Source organism: Meleagris gallopavo, chromosome 15, assembly GCF_000146605.3.
Source record: "Meleagris gallopavo isolate NT-WF06-2002-E0010 breed Aviagen turkey brand Nicholas breeding stock chromosome 15, Turkey_5.1, whole genome shotgun sequence".
NCBI lineage: Eukaryota > Metazoa > Chordata > Aves > Galliformes > Phasianidae > Meleagris > Meleagris gallopavo.
The window spans coordinates 9,511,920-9,523,735 of NC_015025.2; the positions used below are offsets into that span (position 1 = coordinate 9,511,920).

The 11,816-nt window shown below is 53.1% G+C and overlaps 1 protein-coding gene across 1 annotated transcript in view; it reads right to left on the reverse strand.

The window, feature by feature from the left end:
- Nucleotides 1-4,372: 4,372 nt before the first annotated feature.
- Nucleotides 4,373-11,816, reverse strand: part of ZNF346 (zinc finger protein 346) — an 8,600-nt gene continuing 1,156 nt past the window's right edge. Inside the window, exons 2-7 of the mRNA XM_010719062.3 lie at nt 11,689-11,810; nt 11,529-11,621; nt 10,529-10,679; nt 9,439-9,678; nt 6,745-6,838; nt 4,373-5,414 (exon numbers count right to left, since the gene is read on the reverse strand). Coding sequence (XP_010717364.1) covers nt 5,309-5,414; nt 6,745-6,838; nt 9,439-9,678; nt 10,529-10,679; nt 11,529-11,621; nt 11,689-11,810 — 806 coding nt within the window. The 3' untranslated portion in view covers nt 4,373-5,308. The remainder of the gene's footprint in view (nt 5,415-6,744; nt 6,839-9,438; nt 9,679-10,528; nt 10,680-11,528; nt 11,622-11,688; nt 11,811-11,816) is intronic.

An 11,816-nucleotide genomic window follows, 5' to 3' on the forward strand; every position in this document is an offset into this window, starting at 1 on the left:
GCCGGCCCGCCCTAATCCGCGCCATAAACACCTCTCCCCGGAGGGACCCCCGGCACCGGGAGCAGTCCCGGCCGCGTCCCGTTTCTCCGGTCCGTGCGGGAACGGAGCCGGGAGCCGAGCCCCGGAGCTCCTCCCGGAGCCGCTTTGCGACGGAGCTGCGGTGCTGCGCCATTCGGGGCTGCCGCTGTCACCCCCATCCCGCGGCGCCGCGACTTCGGGGCGCAGCAGTGCCGCATCCCGTGCACGGCCGCTCTCCTCCTGGGCTCCCGCTCCCCTCTTGGAGCCCCCACGGCCGCAGCCCCCGGCAGCTGTTCTGCACAGCGCATTCCTGCCGACGCGTGAAGCGGACGAGAACATCAATTTCACGGAGAGCAGTCGCCTCCGCAGAGCTTTGCAAAGTGCCGGAAGCGCAGAAAAATGTTCGGTTCGGCTCGATTTGAACCAAACCAAACCAAAAGAGAGGGGCACGGAGATGCCCAGCGAGGAAGAGGCAGCAGCCGGGCCCCCGGTGGTGGGAGCAGCAGATCCCCCGCGGCTGTCTGGGGAGGGATGCGCGAAGCCCTGCAGGAGTGCTGGGAGCCTGGGATGGGCATCGAGACCCCCCATATGCCTGCCTGGTTCCTGCAGTGGGGATGGAGCCAGGTGGGCACATGGGACCCGTGCCGGCAACTCGTCCCGTGCCAGGATGGGGCATGGGGGTGCGAGCTGCAGGGAGCTGCTCCCCTCCCAGCTGAGGGCCGGGGGGCTTGGACTGCCTTGCTTGATTTATAGCAGCAACTGAAGGCAAACAAAAAGCCCTTCACGGCAGCACAGCCCACCGCCTGCTGCCCGCCTCCGGCAGCTCCGCCATAGCACCGCCACGCCAGCAGCTCAACAAGGGGGGATTGTGCCAGTGCCGGATCCCTGTGCCACAGCACAGCCCTGCCCTGGAACCTCGCTTTGCGCCACAAGGAACACGCGTTCCCATGGCCACTGAGCTGCGCAGGGTGGAGGTGCTCAGAAGTGGGCATAGGGTGGATGGGGCAGCGGGAGCTGCTCTGCCCTGTGCCCAAGGAGGGGCGATCCCCAATGTTTGCCTGTGCCCAGCCAGATCCACAGCCCCGCTCACGTGCAGGGTCCTGCAGCAGCAGCACGCATGAGGGGCTGGGCGCAGGGGCTCCATCCTCCCACCCCTGCCCCTTCCCCCAGGCAGTAAATCATCCCCGCTCCCGTCATGAAAGGCCCATGTATGCGCTGCCGGCGCAGGGAGCCTGCCTGGTGCCAACAATATTGCTCTTGGAAGGCAGCCGGGGCTGCGGGAACACAGCCGCCCCTTGTGCCTGGCCCCAGCGCTCGCCGCCGGTCCTGCTGCGGTCGCACCTGCGGCCAGCGTGCACGGCCAGCAGCTCCTGGGGGGGGGCGGAGGCCAGGAGGCTCTTTCCTCCTGGAAGTTTCTCTTGGCATCTCCTGAACGGCTGTTGTTTGGGATGCAGGTCCCCGGCTCTCAGCACCCTGTACGCGTGGTGTCGGGATGCTGAGGCCGAGCGAGTGGGGCCACAAGAGCCACGTGAGAGTACCCACCGGCTCTCTGCAGCCCCACTGCCCTCAACACTTGGCATCACTGCCCCAGCCAAGCCTGCAGCCTGCTGGTCAGCCATGCTGGTGCCTGCTCCAGCCTTGTGGGTGCATGGCTGCTAGGCGTGGAGGAGCTGGCTGTGGGACACAGGTCCCAACCCTACAGCTTGTCCTGCAGAGTGGGCTCAAGGCAGGAGCTCAGTCCCTGCTGCCCAGGGAGCAGAATGCTGCACTCCTGCTGATCCTTATCTCCCACAGGGAGGGACCGATGGAGCAACCCGGCCAGGTTAAGGTTTAACCAGGCACCACTTGGCAAACATGAACCTGTTGTTCCCTCTGGGGAGGTGAAAACACAGGGCCTGGCAAAGGGGCTGCGGAGTGAGGGACGTGAGCCTTAACTAAGCCCTCATCAGCAGGCACTGTGCTCCTTCCAAGGCAAGCAGGGAGCATCCTGCAGCACAGCATGGGCTGCATCCTACAGCTCCTCTGGGGGCAGCCATGCCATGCTCGGGAAAAGTCTGTATGGGTGCTGCCACCCAGGATGCTGCACACCCCATGTGCTGAGCAAGCCGTGCTGCAGGACTCAAAGCCAGGATACCCCAGGAGCCACCCCTGCGTTCCCAAACCCTAATGGCAAGCAGGCACCCAGCCCCACATCTGCACCCGATTTACTTGATGGAGACAGCAGGACCACGATGGAGGGCAGTGGTTAGGGCTGCAGATGGGGCTGCGCTCCTCCCCAGCTGAGGGGGTCCCAGCGCCGTGCCGGGGCTCAGCTGGGCAAGCTCTGCAGAGCTGGCTATGAAAGAGCAGGGGATGGCAGCACCTCTATGGGGATGTGGCCGTGGTGGCTCCACGCCCTGTGCTTGCTGCCAGCACGGAAGGCGCTGGGGCTTGGCCACGGCAGCTGCAGCCCCGGCACAGCCAGGTGCTGCCCGCAGGGGCCTGGGCAGGGGCAGGCAGCACTGCTGTGGGACAAAAGGGCCACAGTGTGCTCTGCCTCCCCCAGCACACCGCCCCATTGCCAGGCCGTAGCTCCTGTGGCACCGTGCTGCTGGGCACCTGTGGGTGCTGCAGTATGGTACCAGGATAAGAGGTGAGAGCCAGCTGGACCCGGCGACAGGACATAGCCTGCAGCTAGGCAATGGGGGGCACCCATCTAGGCTGTGCTGGGAGCACATCCTGCCCCAGTGAGGCGTGGTGCAGACAGAGGAGTGGCTGCACACCATCGCTCTGCTCCCTAGCTGCCAGAAAACGGCCCAGTGCCCCGTGGCTGTGACGGATGTTTTCAGCACAAGCAGCACAACAGTCTGCAGGAGTGCCAGCACTCTGTGTGTGCAGACTGTCCTGCCTCCCCCTTGGTGACGTTGGTGTGCTCCAGGCCATGCAGACGTGCCAGTGGAGCACAGAGGAAGGCACTTGGTGGCTCTGTCTGGATCTCAAGATGCCTGGGGATAACAGATGGAAACACAAGCCTCCCACCCCTCCCAAACAAGTCAGAGGTGTCTGTATCCTCCTCTTTGCTCTGAAGGATGGCAAAAACCCAGGAAGGACTATAGTAAAGAGGCAGCACCCAGAAGTAGTAATAAACACTCTATTTGGAGAGCTTCACCTTAGGGAAACAGCAGATACATAAACATCATGTACAGAGGAAGGCAAAATTGTCAGTACACAGAATGGAGTCACACACCAGACTGGGCAGTGCTGGAAATGGATACCTCTTGGTGTCAATGCACAGCACATCTAGCAGGCACCTGCCCTCGTGCAGCGAGACGAGAGCTAAGCAGTGGAGATCGGAGCTGGAGGCCATCCAGTGCCACCAGGCACACAATGCTTCCTTTACTTCACTGCAATTTTCTGCTGGTTGATCAGCTTGCTTAGTTTAACAAAACTCCCTCTCAAGCAGGAGGCTAAGGTCAGCCCTCAGCATTACAGCAAGACTGGAAAACATCAGGAAGGCGAACCCAGCCCAGCAGGAGCCTGTCCTAAGGGGAGGTGGCAGATCCTGTGCAGGGTGCAGGCAAACAAAGCTCGTGCACAGCCTAGAGCAGGGAGGGAAGGCGCTCACTCCAAGTGCGGAGATTAGCAACCAAATCTCTCTCCTTGCTTAACCTGACCAGCACACGCAGGGTTTTGGATTTGCCCCCCCAGCCTGGCTCTCAGCCTCGCAAAGGCGGCAGCTGCTCAGCCTGGAACGCAGCACCGGGAGCGCAGGGCCCCAGAGTGCCCTCCAGCAGCTGCTGCAGCAGTGGGAGGCAGCGGCTCTGCTCCGCACGTCCATCACCTCTGCTCCTGTCGGCCAGGCAGGTCTCTGTCCTCCCGCCCCGTGGAAGGAAAACAATGCCACTTGCCCCAGGCTGGCCAACTCTCAGCTCCACAGAGGCACTGAGGCTGGGACAAAGCCATGGGGTGCCTGACATGGAGCACTGGAGCTGAGCACAAGGCCAGCCCGACAACAGGGCTCCTGCGGTGGGCCGGCAAAGAATGGCACTGCCCTAGCTCAAGGGCAGAACATCTGAAGAACTCATCCTAAACGCACAGCAGCCTCAGATGCCCGCCCTTCCTTCTCGGGGCTCTCCTAACAGATTTGGTACATTAGTAACATGAAGAGACCATCTATCTTAATTTCCAGGTTTGAAAGACAGAACATCTCTTCTCCATGATGGTACAAATGTGTAAGAACTTTGAGGAGAGGGGTTGGGCAAGTAGTGTCTAATGAAGGGCTAAGTCAGGTTTCCAAAGAACTTGTAGGTTTTCAGCCAGCAAACAATTCAACCAAGCTATACTACAGTACTCTGTTATTTCTATACTTATCTCCTCTTTTTTTTTTTCCTTTAAAATTCTCCTTCTCTATCAATATTTTGCTGGCAGTAGAGAAAACACACTTACGCACAGACCCTCACAGAACCTATGATGGATTCTTCCTGTTCACCTTCCTCTGATTGCATTTGGGTCTCGGAGATTTCCACCACTGCCAAGTTTGTCTGAGATTGCTTTAAGTTATGAGGGGTAAAGACACACACAGTGAATGATCACATACACCTGTTTCCATAGGAAACCAGGCTAAACTGTTTCTTCCTTCCACGTGGAAATCCTCAGAGCAGAGGGCTGAGCTGCCTGGAGAAACAAGAGCTCTAACTCCCCATCAGCCCTCCGCTCCCACCAGCAGCGCTGTACATCACAAATCATGACTACTTGTTAGACACCAAACAACACAACTCCTGAACCGCAGTGCTGTGAAAGGCTCTGATGGCAATCAGTGGCCCAAGGAGTTCTGCAAACAAACCTGCCCAGAGGAGTCATGACAAGAGATGCCACGCTGCCATTTCCTATGTTAGGTCTGTAAAAAGCCAGGCAACTCACAAGGTGTCCCATTCACACCTCTAAGCACGGGCTGCTGGCCTCCAGGTGCAGGAATCCACTATTTGCTCTGGTAAGGGAGGAGGTAGATGTTACCAGCCTGTTGCCAGACTCTCCTTATACCAGATACACACTTCCTCTCACACCGCACCCACCTTTACAGGAAGCAATTACACAATGAAAACTACTCTAAGGGAGTGAAGTATTTGCTGTCTACCAAGTCTCTTCCAGCTGGATCCTTTTTCGGACAGATTCAGTCCCTGTTCTGCTCAACGGGTGCATACAGGAGGGTAGGGCTTTGCTTATCCAGAGGGATAATGAAACCGTTGTGGGCTGGCAAAGGATGTGTGTTCTTGGGCCACCAACAACTCCAAGAACAGTGCTGCAGCTTGCTCTAGAAGTCTTGGCTGAAGTAACTGTAGCCTCCTGGAGCCGTTGTTTCTTCCCGGACATACTGCTGTGGTGGGAATGGTCCTACAAGTGGCCCTGCTCCTGGCATCCTGGACATGGGAGGGAGAAAGAGGAAAAGAAGGGAAAAAAGGAAACAGTGTCAGAATGGCTCTGACATCTGTCAGCTGCAATCAGTGCTCAGAAAACACGGCTGCCAGCAGAGTAGCAGCCTACTACAGACAAGTCAACAACTTGCCAGAAAAGCTTCCAAGTGGATTCTTAGCCTGTGTGCGTGTGTGTGTGTAAACAGACACCTTTAGGATGGCAGAATTAGCTATTGCTTAGCTCAAGGACCGTGAAGAGCTTCCACTACAAAGCAAGTATCCTGGCTCCTTTCAGACTGCAGAAGCTGGCCTGGAACATGACTTAACAGCTAAATCCAGAAGCAGCTTTCTGAAAGGGAGTTATTTGGCTGGAAAAGCTGGGACAACATCCATGTCCTTAAAGTGAGCGGTTATGCCTGCATGTTGGGAATGCCTTCAGTGTTATCTTTCTAGAACGGGATAAATTCAGGCTAGATGTTTGCCATCCACTGGTCCTGCTGTGCTTTTCAAGAGTTGGCCTTCATGAAGGAACAGACAAGGCTTATGCCTTCCAATCAAATACTCAAGAGTGTAACGGGGCTGTTATTCCACAGGTATGCCATGCAAGATTCCAGTTTTCCTTTTGGTCTTTCTGGGAAATTCGGTCACCACTTCAGGCAGTATTTCCTAATACCTCTTTCTTCTATCCCACTGAGCAGCTTCTAAGCCGTCTCAGCACCCCAGGTCAGTTATCAACCCTCCTTAACGTAATGCTTTGAAATCAGAGATCTGAACTTTGCCAGTGTCCAGAATAAGTACATTTAATGTTAATCATTTCCCTGGCAGAAGATGAACAGTACGTGCAGGGGATTATCCCCTTTAACTCACTAGTTCAGAAACACATTCTAGGTTTCTGGAGCGTGCTGACTACGTGCCAAATTTCAGAACAAGCAGCTCCAAGAGAGACCAGAATGACAAGCGGACCTCCGCTACATCACACTTTGCTTTAATTCACATCTCGGGTCTTACAGAAGTGCCGTTTAACAACAATCAGGATGGATGTGCTCCCTGCAGAGGGCCACGCAGACCTGAACCTCTGAGAAATGAAAGCAGCTGAAAGGCATTTTTGCTACAGCAGCATCCTCGAGCTGTCTGCAGAGGGAGCTGCTGAAGAGGCTGAGGGGGTGCAAACCTACGCTGGTTAATTGGCTTCAGAACAAACAGCACAAGCTTGCAAAAATATTGTTCTGTTTGCAAGGGTCAGCTTGAAACACACATGCAAAACTGCATTCGTGCTATATTGAAAACAGTTTGAAAAGCAAGGCTAGAAACAAAGCTAAACAAGAAAGTTACTTACTGATTCTTGTGTTTGAAGCCACTGATGTGAGCTTGGTACTGCTCTATGGAGTTCAGTACTATGTTACATGTGTTGCAGGGGTAGCCCTTCCCAGCTGAAACAGACATCAATGTTAACACACACAGCACAGCTAGCCAACAACTTGGTGCCTGAGGTAGAAACAAGTGAGATAATCAATCACTTGATGTGTTAAATAACTGCTAAACAAAGCAAGTAGCAAATGAATAGCCTGACCAGGCAGGGAGGTCACAGGATCCCTTACCCCACCAGATACCGGTCAGCCTCTGGTTAGTGGTATGAGGGAAACAGCCAGAAAACCTTTCCTGATCAGAACATGGGTTTGTTATCTACAAAAACAAACACACATTTCCTGTAACCAGTTCACAATATCAGATGAGGTGAAAACGTAGCAATTAGTACACCAAACCTGATGTTCTACTGCCTCTGTAACTCCACTTTTCTCCAAAATTCCCACTTCTCCTGATCTGTACATCTCCTAACAAAAAAATCAAGGGAGATAGTAAATTTGTAAATTTGATGTTTCAATTAAGAAAGAAAAAAAAAAAGCAGCCAAAGGAGATTATACACAACGTCAAATTCCACAGCACAGAGCTCTGCTAAGCCCTGCAGAGGTGCCAGTTGGGAATACTAAACTCTATCCTCAGGCCCTTCAGTTACAGTCAGTGTATCAGATAACTGAAAAAAAAAAAAGAAAAAAAAGTCTCTAACAATAGTTGCAGGAGGCAGAGCAGTGGTTGTGTGTATCATGACAGCTCCTCTGGAATGAAAGTTCTGGGGGTCATAGATAGCAAACAAGCAAGCAAAGCAACAGAGCTGGCCACATAATGGGAAAGTCCTGGCATACATCCCTGCAGCATTACGTGCTCCTCAATTCCAGCTCTCTGGGGAAGGGCTCTGCCTGGGAGTCTCACAAAGTAAACACTTCCTTAAGGGGAAAGGGGACAGTCACTCAGGGGGTGCAGAGCAGCATAATCACTGAGTGAGAGGCACGACACGTGGCACAGCAGATGTTCCCTATCTGGCTGCTGCCCCACACAGATTTCAGACTCCAGTGGCACCATTTAACTCTCAAAACGGCTGAGTTTGGATGTGAAGGGCCAGAGGAGCTGTCACAGCCCTCACACCCACCTCCCTTCACAACTGAGGTCAAGATATCACTGCTGAAAATCAGGTAGACAAGTTATTTAGGGAACACTCCAGCAGCACCCCACATGAATGGCTCCTAGAGGAGCTTTAAGCAGAAAGGCATCTTGGCTCTGCTGTGAATGACACATCTTCATCTGCTGAGGGTCAGATCCCATGGGAACGTATGTTTAGAGAACAGAGCCTTTACAAAAGCATAAGTCTGATTTCAAGCCCTGTTTTGTAAGAGAGAACAAGAAGTTTGGGCTGGGAAGAACTCTGCTGGCATGCCAGCTTGGCATGGCTGTCAGCACATAGAGACAGGCAAAGGGAGCAGGAAAATACATCCCTGAGTGCAGCCTGTTGCACCAGAACAGCTCCACACTATGCCACAGCTCTGTAACCTTGCCTGGAACGGCTTAAGCAACAGAGAGATGTGGATGGAGATAGTCCAGCTCTGTAAGCTCTCCACAGAACACATCAATCACATGGCAACAGCACTGCCCACTTACCCAGCTTGGGTTGGGGCTCCACAGCCTGAGTCACAACAAGATGGAACCATTGATCAGGCCCCACTAATTAGGTAAAGAGCAGATGGGCAACACAAGACACGAAGCACCTTTTCCATCTTCTACATGACTGCACAATGTGGGAGAGAATATTACTGGGATAATTGAGTTTAATTTCTCATAAGTGCTAAAGGTGGACCGCAAAGAATTAGAATAATTAATCTTCTGCTTATGGGCATTTTTATGACAGAGAAAGAAGCTCTTGAAGAAGATTTTAAGATGATTTGTCTGCTTATTATATACTTCAAGCATCCAGCAGGGTACTACGCACTTCCTGGTCCAACAGAAGGATGCTAGAAGGAACAAGGGAGTTCACTGTGAGCTCCTAATGCTTTCACTGGACTCCAAGGGCTTTCATCATATATAGAAGCACTCATAAGGAACAGATCATAAACCAAATGAGTGTTAACTGTCTGCCTAAAGTTCCTCCTTAATAGCTCAATTTTTCCACATTCCTGCTTGCTCCGGAGAGAGTTGCATTAGTTCATCAGATGAAGTGCCCACACAGAGGCAGAAAGCATTCAGGGAGAAATCTCTTTGGCTTTCATGCGCTTTGAAGCAGCAGGTGCAGTTAAACCTATTTCTTCCATCGTTGCCTAGTCCCTTAGACATTTTTCAAGCATCAAATGCCACTTTTATCTTTCCATTTTGGATGCAATCCACCTAGCTGGAACAGCACTGGCCAAAATCCCTGGATTATCCACACAGAGAATAAAAAGGACACGTACTTGATGAGACAACATTGCAAAGCACAACTCAAAGTTCCTCACCAGCAGCTACAGTCTAAAAAACCTCTCCTGCTGCCAAGGAATTACAGTACCAACCAGATCAGTCTTACGGGCATCATCAAGATCCTCACCACGAGCAATCCTCCCCTGCTCCCTCCACAGAGAACCCCTCGTTCAGAGACCTGGCAGATGCACACTGCTGCTCTCCCACCCTGCTCTCCAGCTCCTTACCAGCCTGCCTGCTGAGAACTCACCCAGGAAGGACGATGCCGGTGCGTCAGGAGTTCGGCCATAACGTGCCATCAGCTTGTGTTTCGTTTCTTGCTTTCTGTGCTTCTTGCCTACATAATGTTGTTTTGCCATAAGGGGGTTGTTGAAAGTGGCATGGCAGAGGCTACAGAACTTGTCTGGGTCTGTAATGTCCTTCTTCTCTTCATTAGAAGATACAGTAGAGGTGGGGAGGGTAGCAGGATGTTTCTGTGGGGGCACCACTTCTGTAGGATGAATCCAAACTCTTGGTCAGTTAGATAGAAAAAAAAAGTAGTTTTATTTCCCCAAAACATGCATTAAACAAACAAACAAAAAACTCCAAAACTAAAACCATAAAACAGCCCCAAAAGAAACCTAGTGAGAGGACGTAAGACCTCCAGATAAACCCGTGTTGCTCCAGTCTCCTCCCTTATTGCTCCTGGAATAACTGGAAGGCACATGGTAAAACAACTCCCAGCAGGGGCACAAACACCAGAGAGGAGCTAACACCTGCAGACTGCTCTCACAGGGAAGTGGCAGACACCAGACCAGGCATGCAGCCTCCCTTCCTGAAGGCTTCTCATAGTCAGGGCCTTCCTTGAGAATGGGCCACGGCAGACAGCAGAGGGAAAGCGCGTGGTCAGGACGAGGACACTTTCACACTTCCCAGTGTCACTCTCCCAGCTTCCAGCTGTTTGCAGCTCAGAAGTCCCTGAACCACAGAAGCTACAGCTCTGTAGCTGAGCAGGCCTGACAAATTCATCTCATGGGCATTTCACCAGTCGCTTTGGTCCCTGGAAGCTTTAAGCAAGCATCACATCCTGTGATAGATGCTTCTACAGCTGCATGAACAACAACGGGCTCTGTCCCATTCCTTGCATGCAGGAACATTTAGCCAAGCCATCCTACCAAGCACTTTGCTGGTAAAGGCTGTGGATCTGGAGGCACACTGCTGGCTTTCCCTGTTTCACAGGCAAGACCACACACACACAAAAAGGATGACATGTCCAATGGCACCTCTCAGTGGAAAATCATCACATGCAGCATTTTCCTAGTTTGAGCTTCACAACACAAAAGCACTGCAGACAGACTTACCTTCCACTTTAGGGGATTGTTGCTTCACATTCTTGGCATGAGTCTTCCCCAGGTAGTGAGACGTGGCCACAGCAGGAGAAGAAAAGGTCATGTTACAGATGGGACAACACTTGTTCCTGTCCTCCCCATTGGTGCCTTCGTGCTTGCTCTCCTGTGCACACAGAACCACAGAATGGCTGAGGTTGGGAAAGTTTGTTACTAGGAGGAATTCTAAGGCATTCAAGAAACTAAATCATCTGAGACACTGAATGTGAAGTTGAAGTTGATGTTGTTTGATTGAATGGGACTTTGGTGGCACAGCATCATTCTCTCCTTCACTGGACAGTGTTCCTGCTTCAGATTCTCTTTTTCTCAGTCTCAGTAAAACATTGCAGGTAGAGGAGCTGTTGGGGCATGGGCCCAGCACAAAGCTAACTGCACGGCAGCAAGAGCCGATTTGCCCCCTGCTCTCTAAGGTGTGAGCTAAGGAGCACAAATGCTGCTATCAGCTGGGCCATCAGCAATGCCAGCTGGGCAGGCAGCAGCAGTCACTGTTAGGCCTCGCACTGCACTGCATGAGGGCAACCTCCTTCATCCTCCCCTCCATCCATACGGCAAACCTATGAAGGTTAGGGACTAAAGCTGAAGCAATCAGAGAAGTAGAATCTGTTTCCCAAACGAGTCATGGAGCAGACAGCTGGCAGGTGTTCTCCTTACTGACCAAGAAGCTGAAATAAAACTTAAAAAGTGCAAAACAAAGTCCAGCAAACCGTGCGCCCTGCACTGCGCTGTCAGTGAAATGAGATGTCACACCGTGATATCCCTGGCAACTTGCTGCTCCCCTGCTCTTCTCGGAGGGCCTTTCAGTAGGAGGCAACGAGCAGTTCTTTAGGAGGGAAAGGCGACAGGAGCCATACTCACCGACACGGCTTAACCACAGAGCCCTTTCTAAGAGCACAAGGGAACAGAAGGGCAGCGCCCAGCTCAGCCCACGACCCCCCAGGCCCGGTCCTCGTCTCACCTTGGCATCCAGCTTCATCTTCTTCCCGGACGCCAGCTCCTCCTCGCCGTGGATGGAGAGGTACCTCCGCACCTTGTTGGCGTGCTTCTTGCTCTGCGGGCAGTGACAGCGTTACCCGGCCCTGCCGGCCCCCCGCAGCCCCGCCCGGCGCGGTGCTCACCTGGTAATGCGCCAGGCGCTGCGACTCGGAGATGAGCAGCGCGCTGCACACCTTGCACTGCGCCTCGGTGAAGATGTGCCCGTTCTCCCGGATCAGCCGCTCCACTGCCAAAACACGCCGCGCTCAGC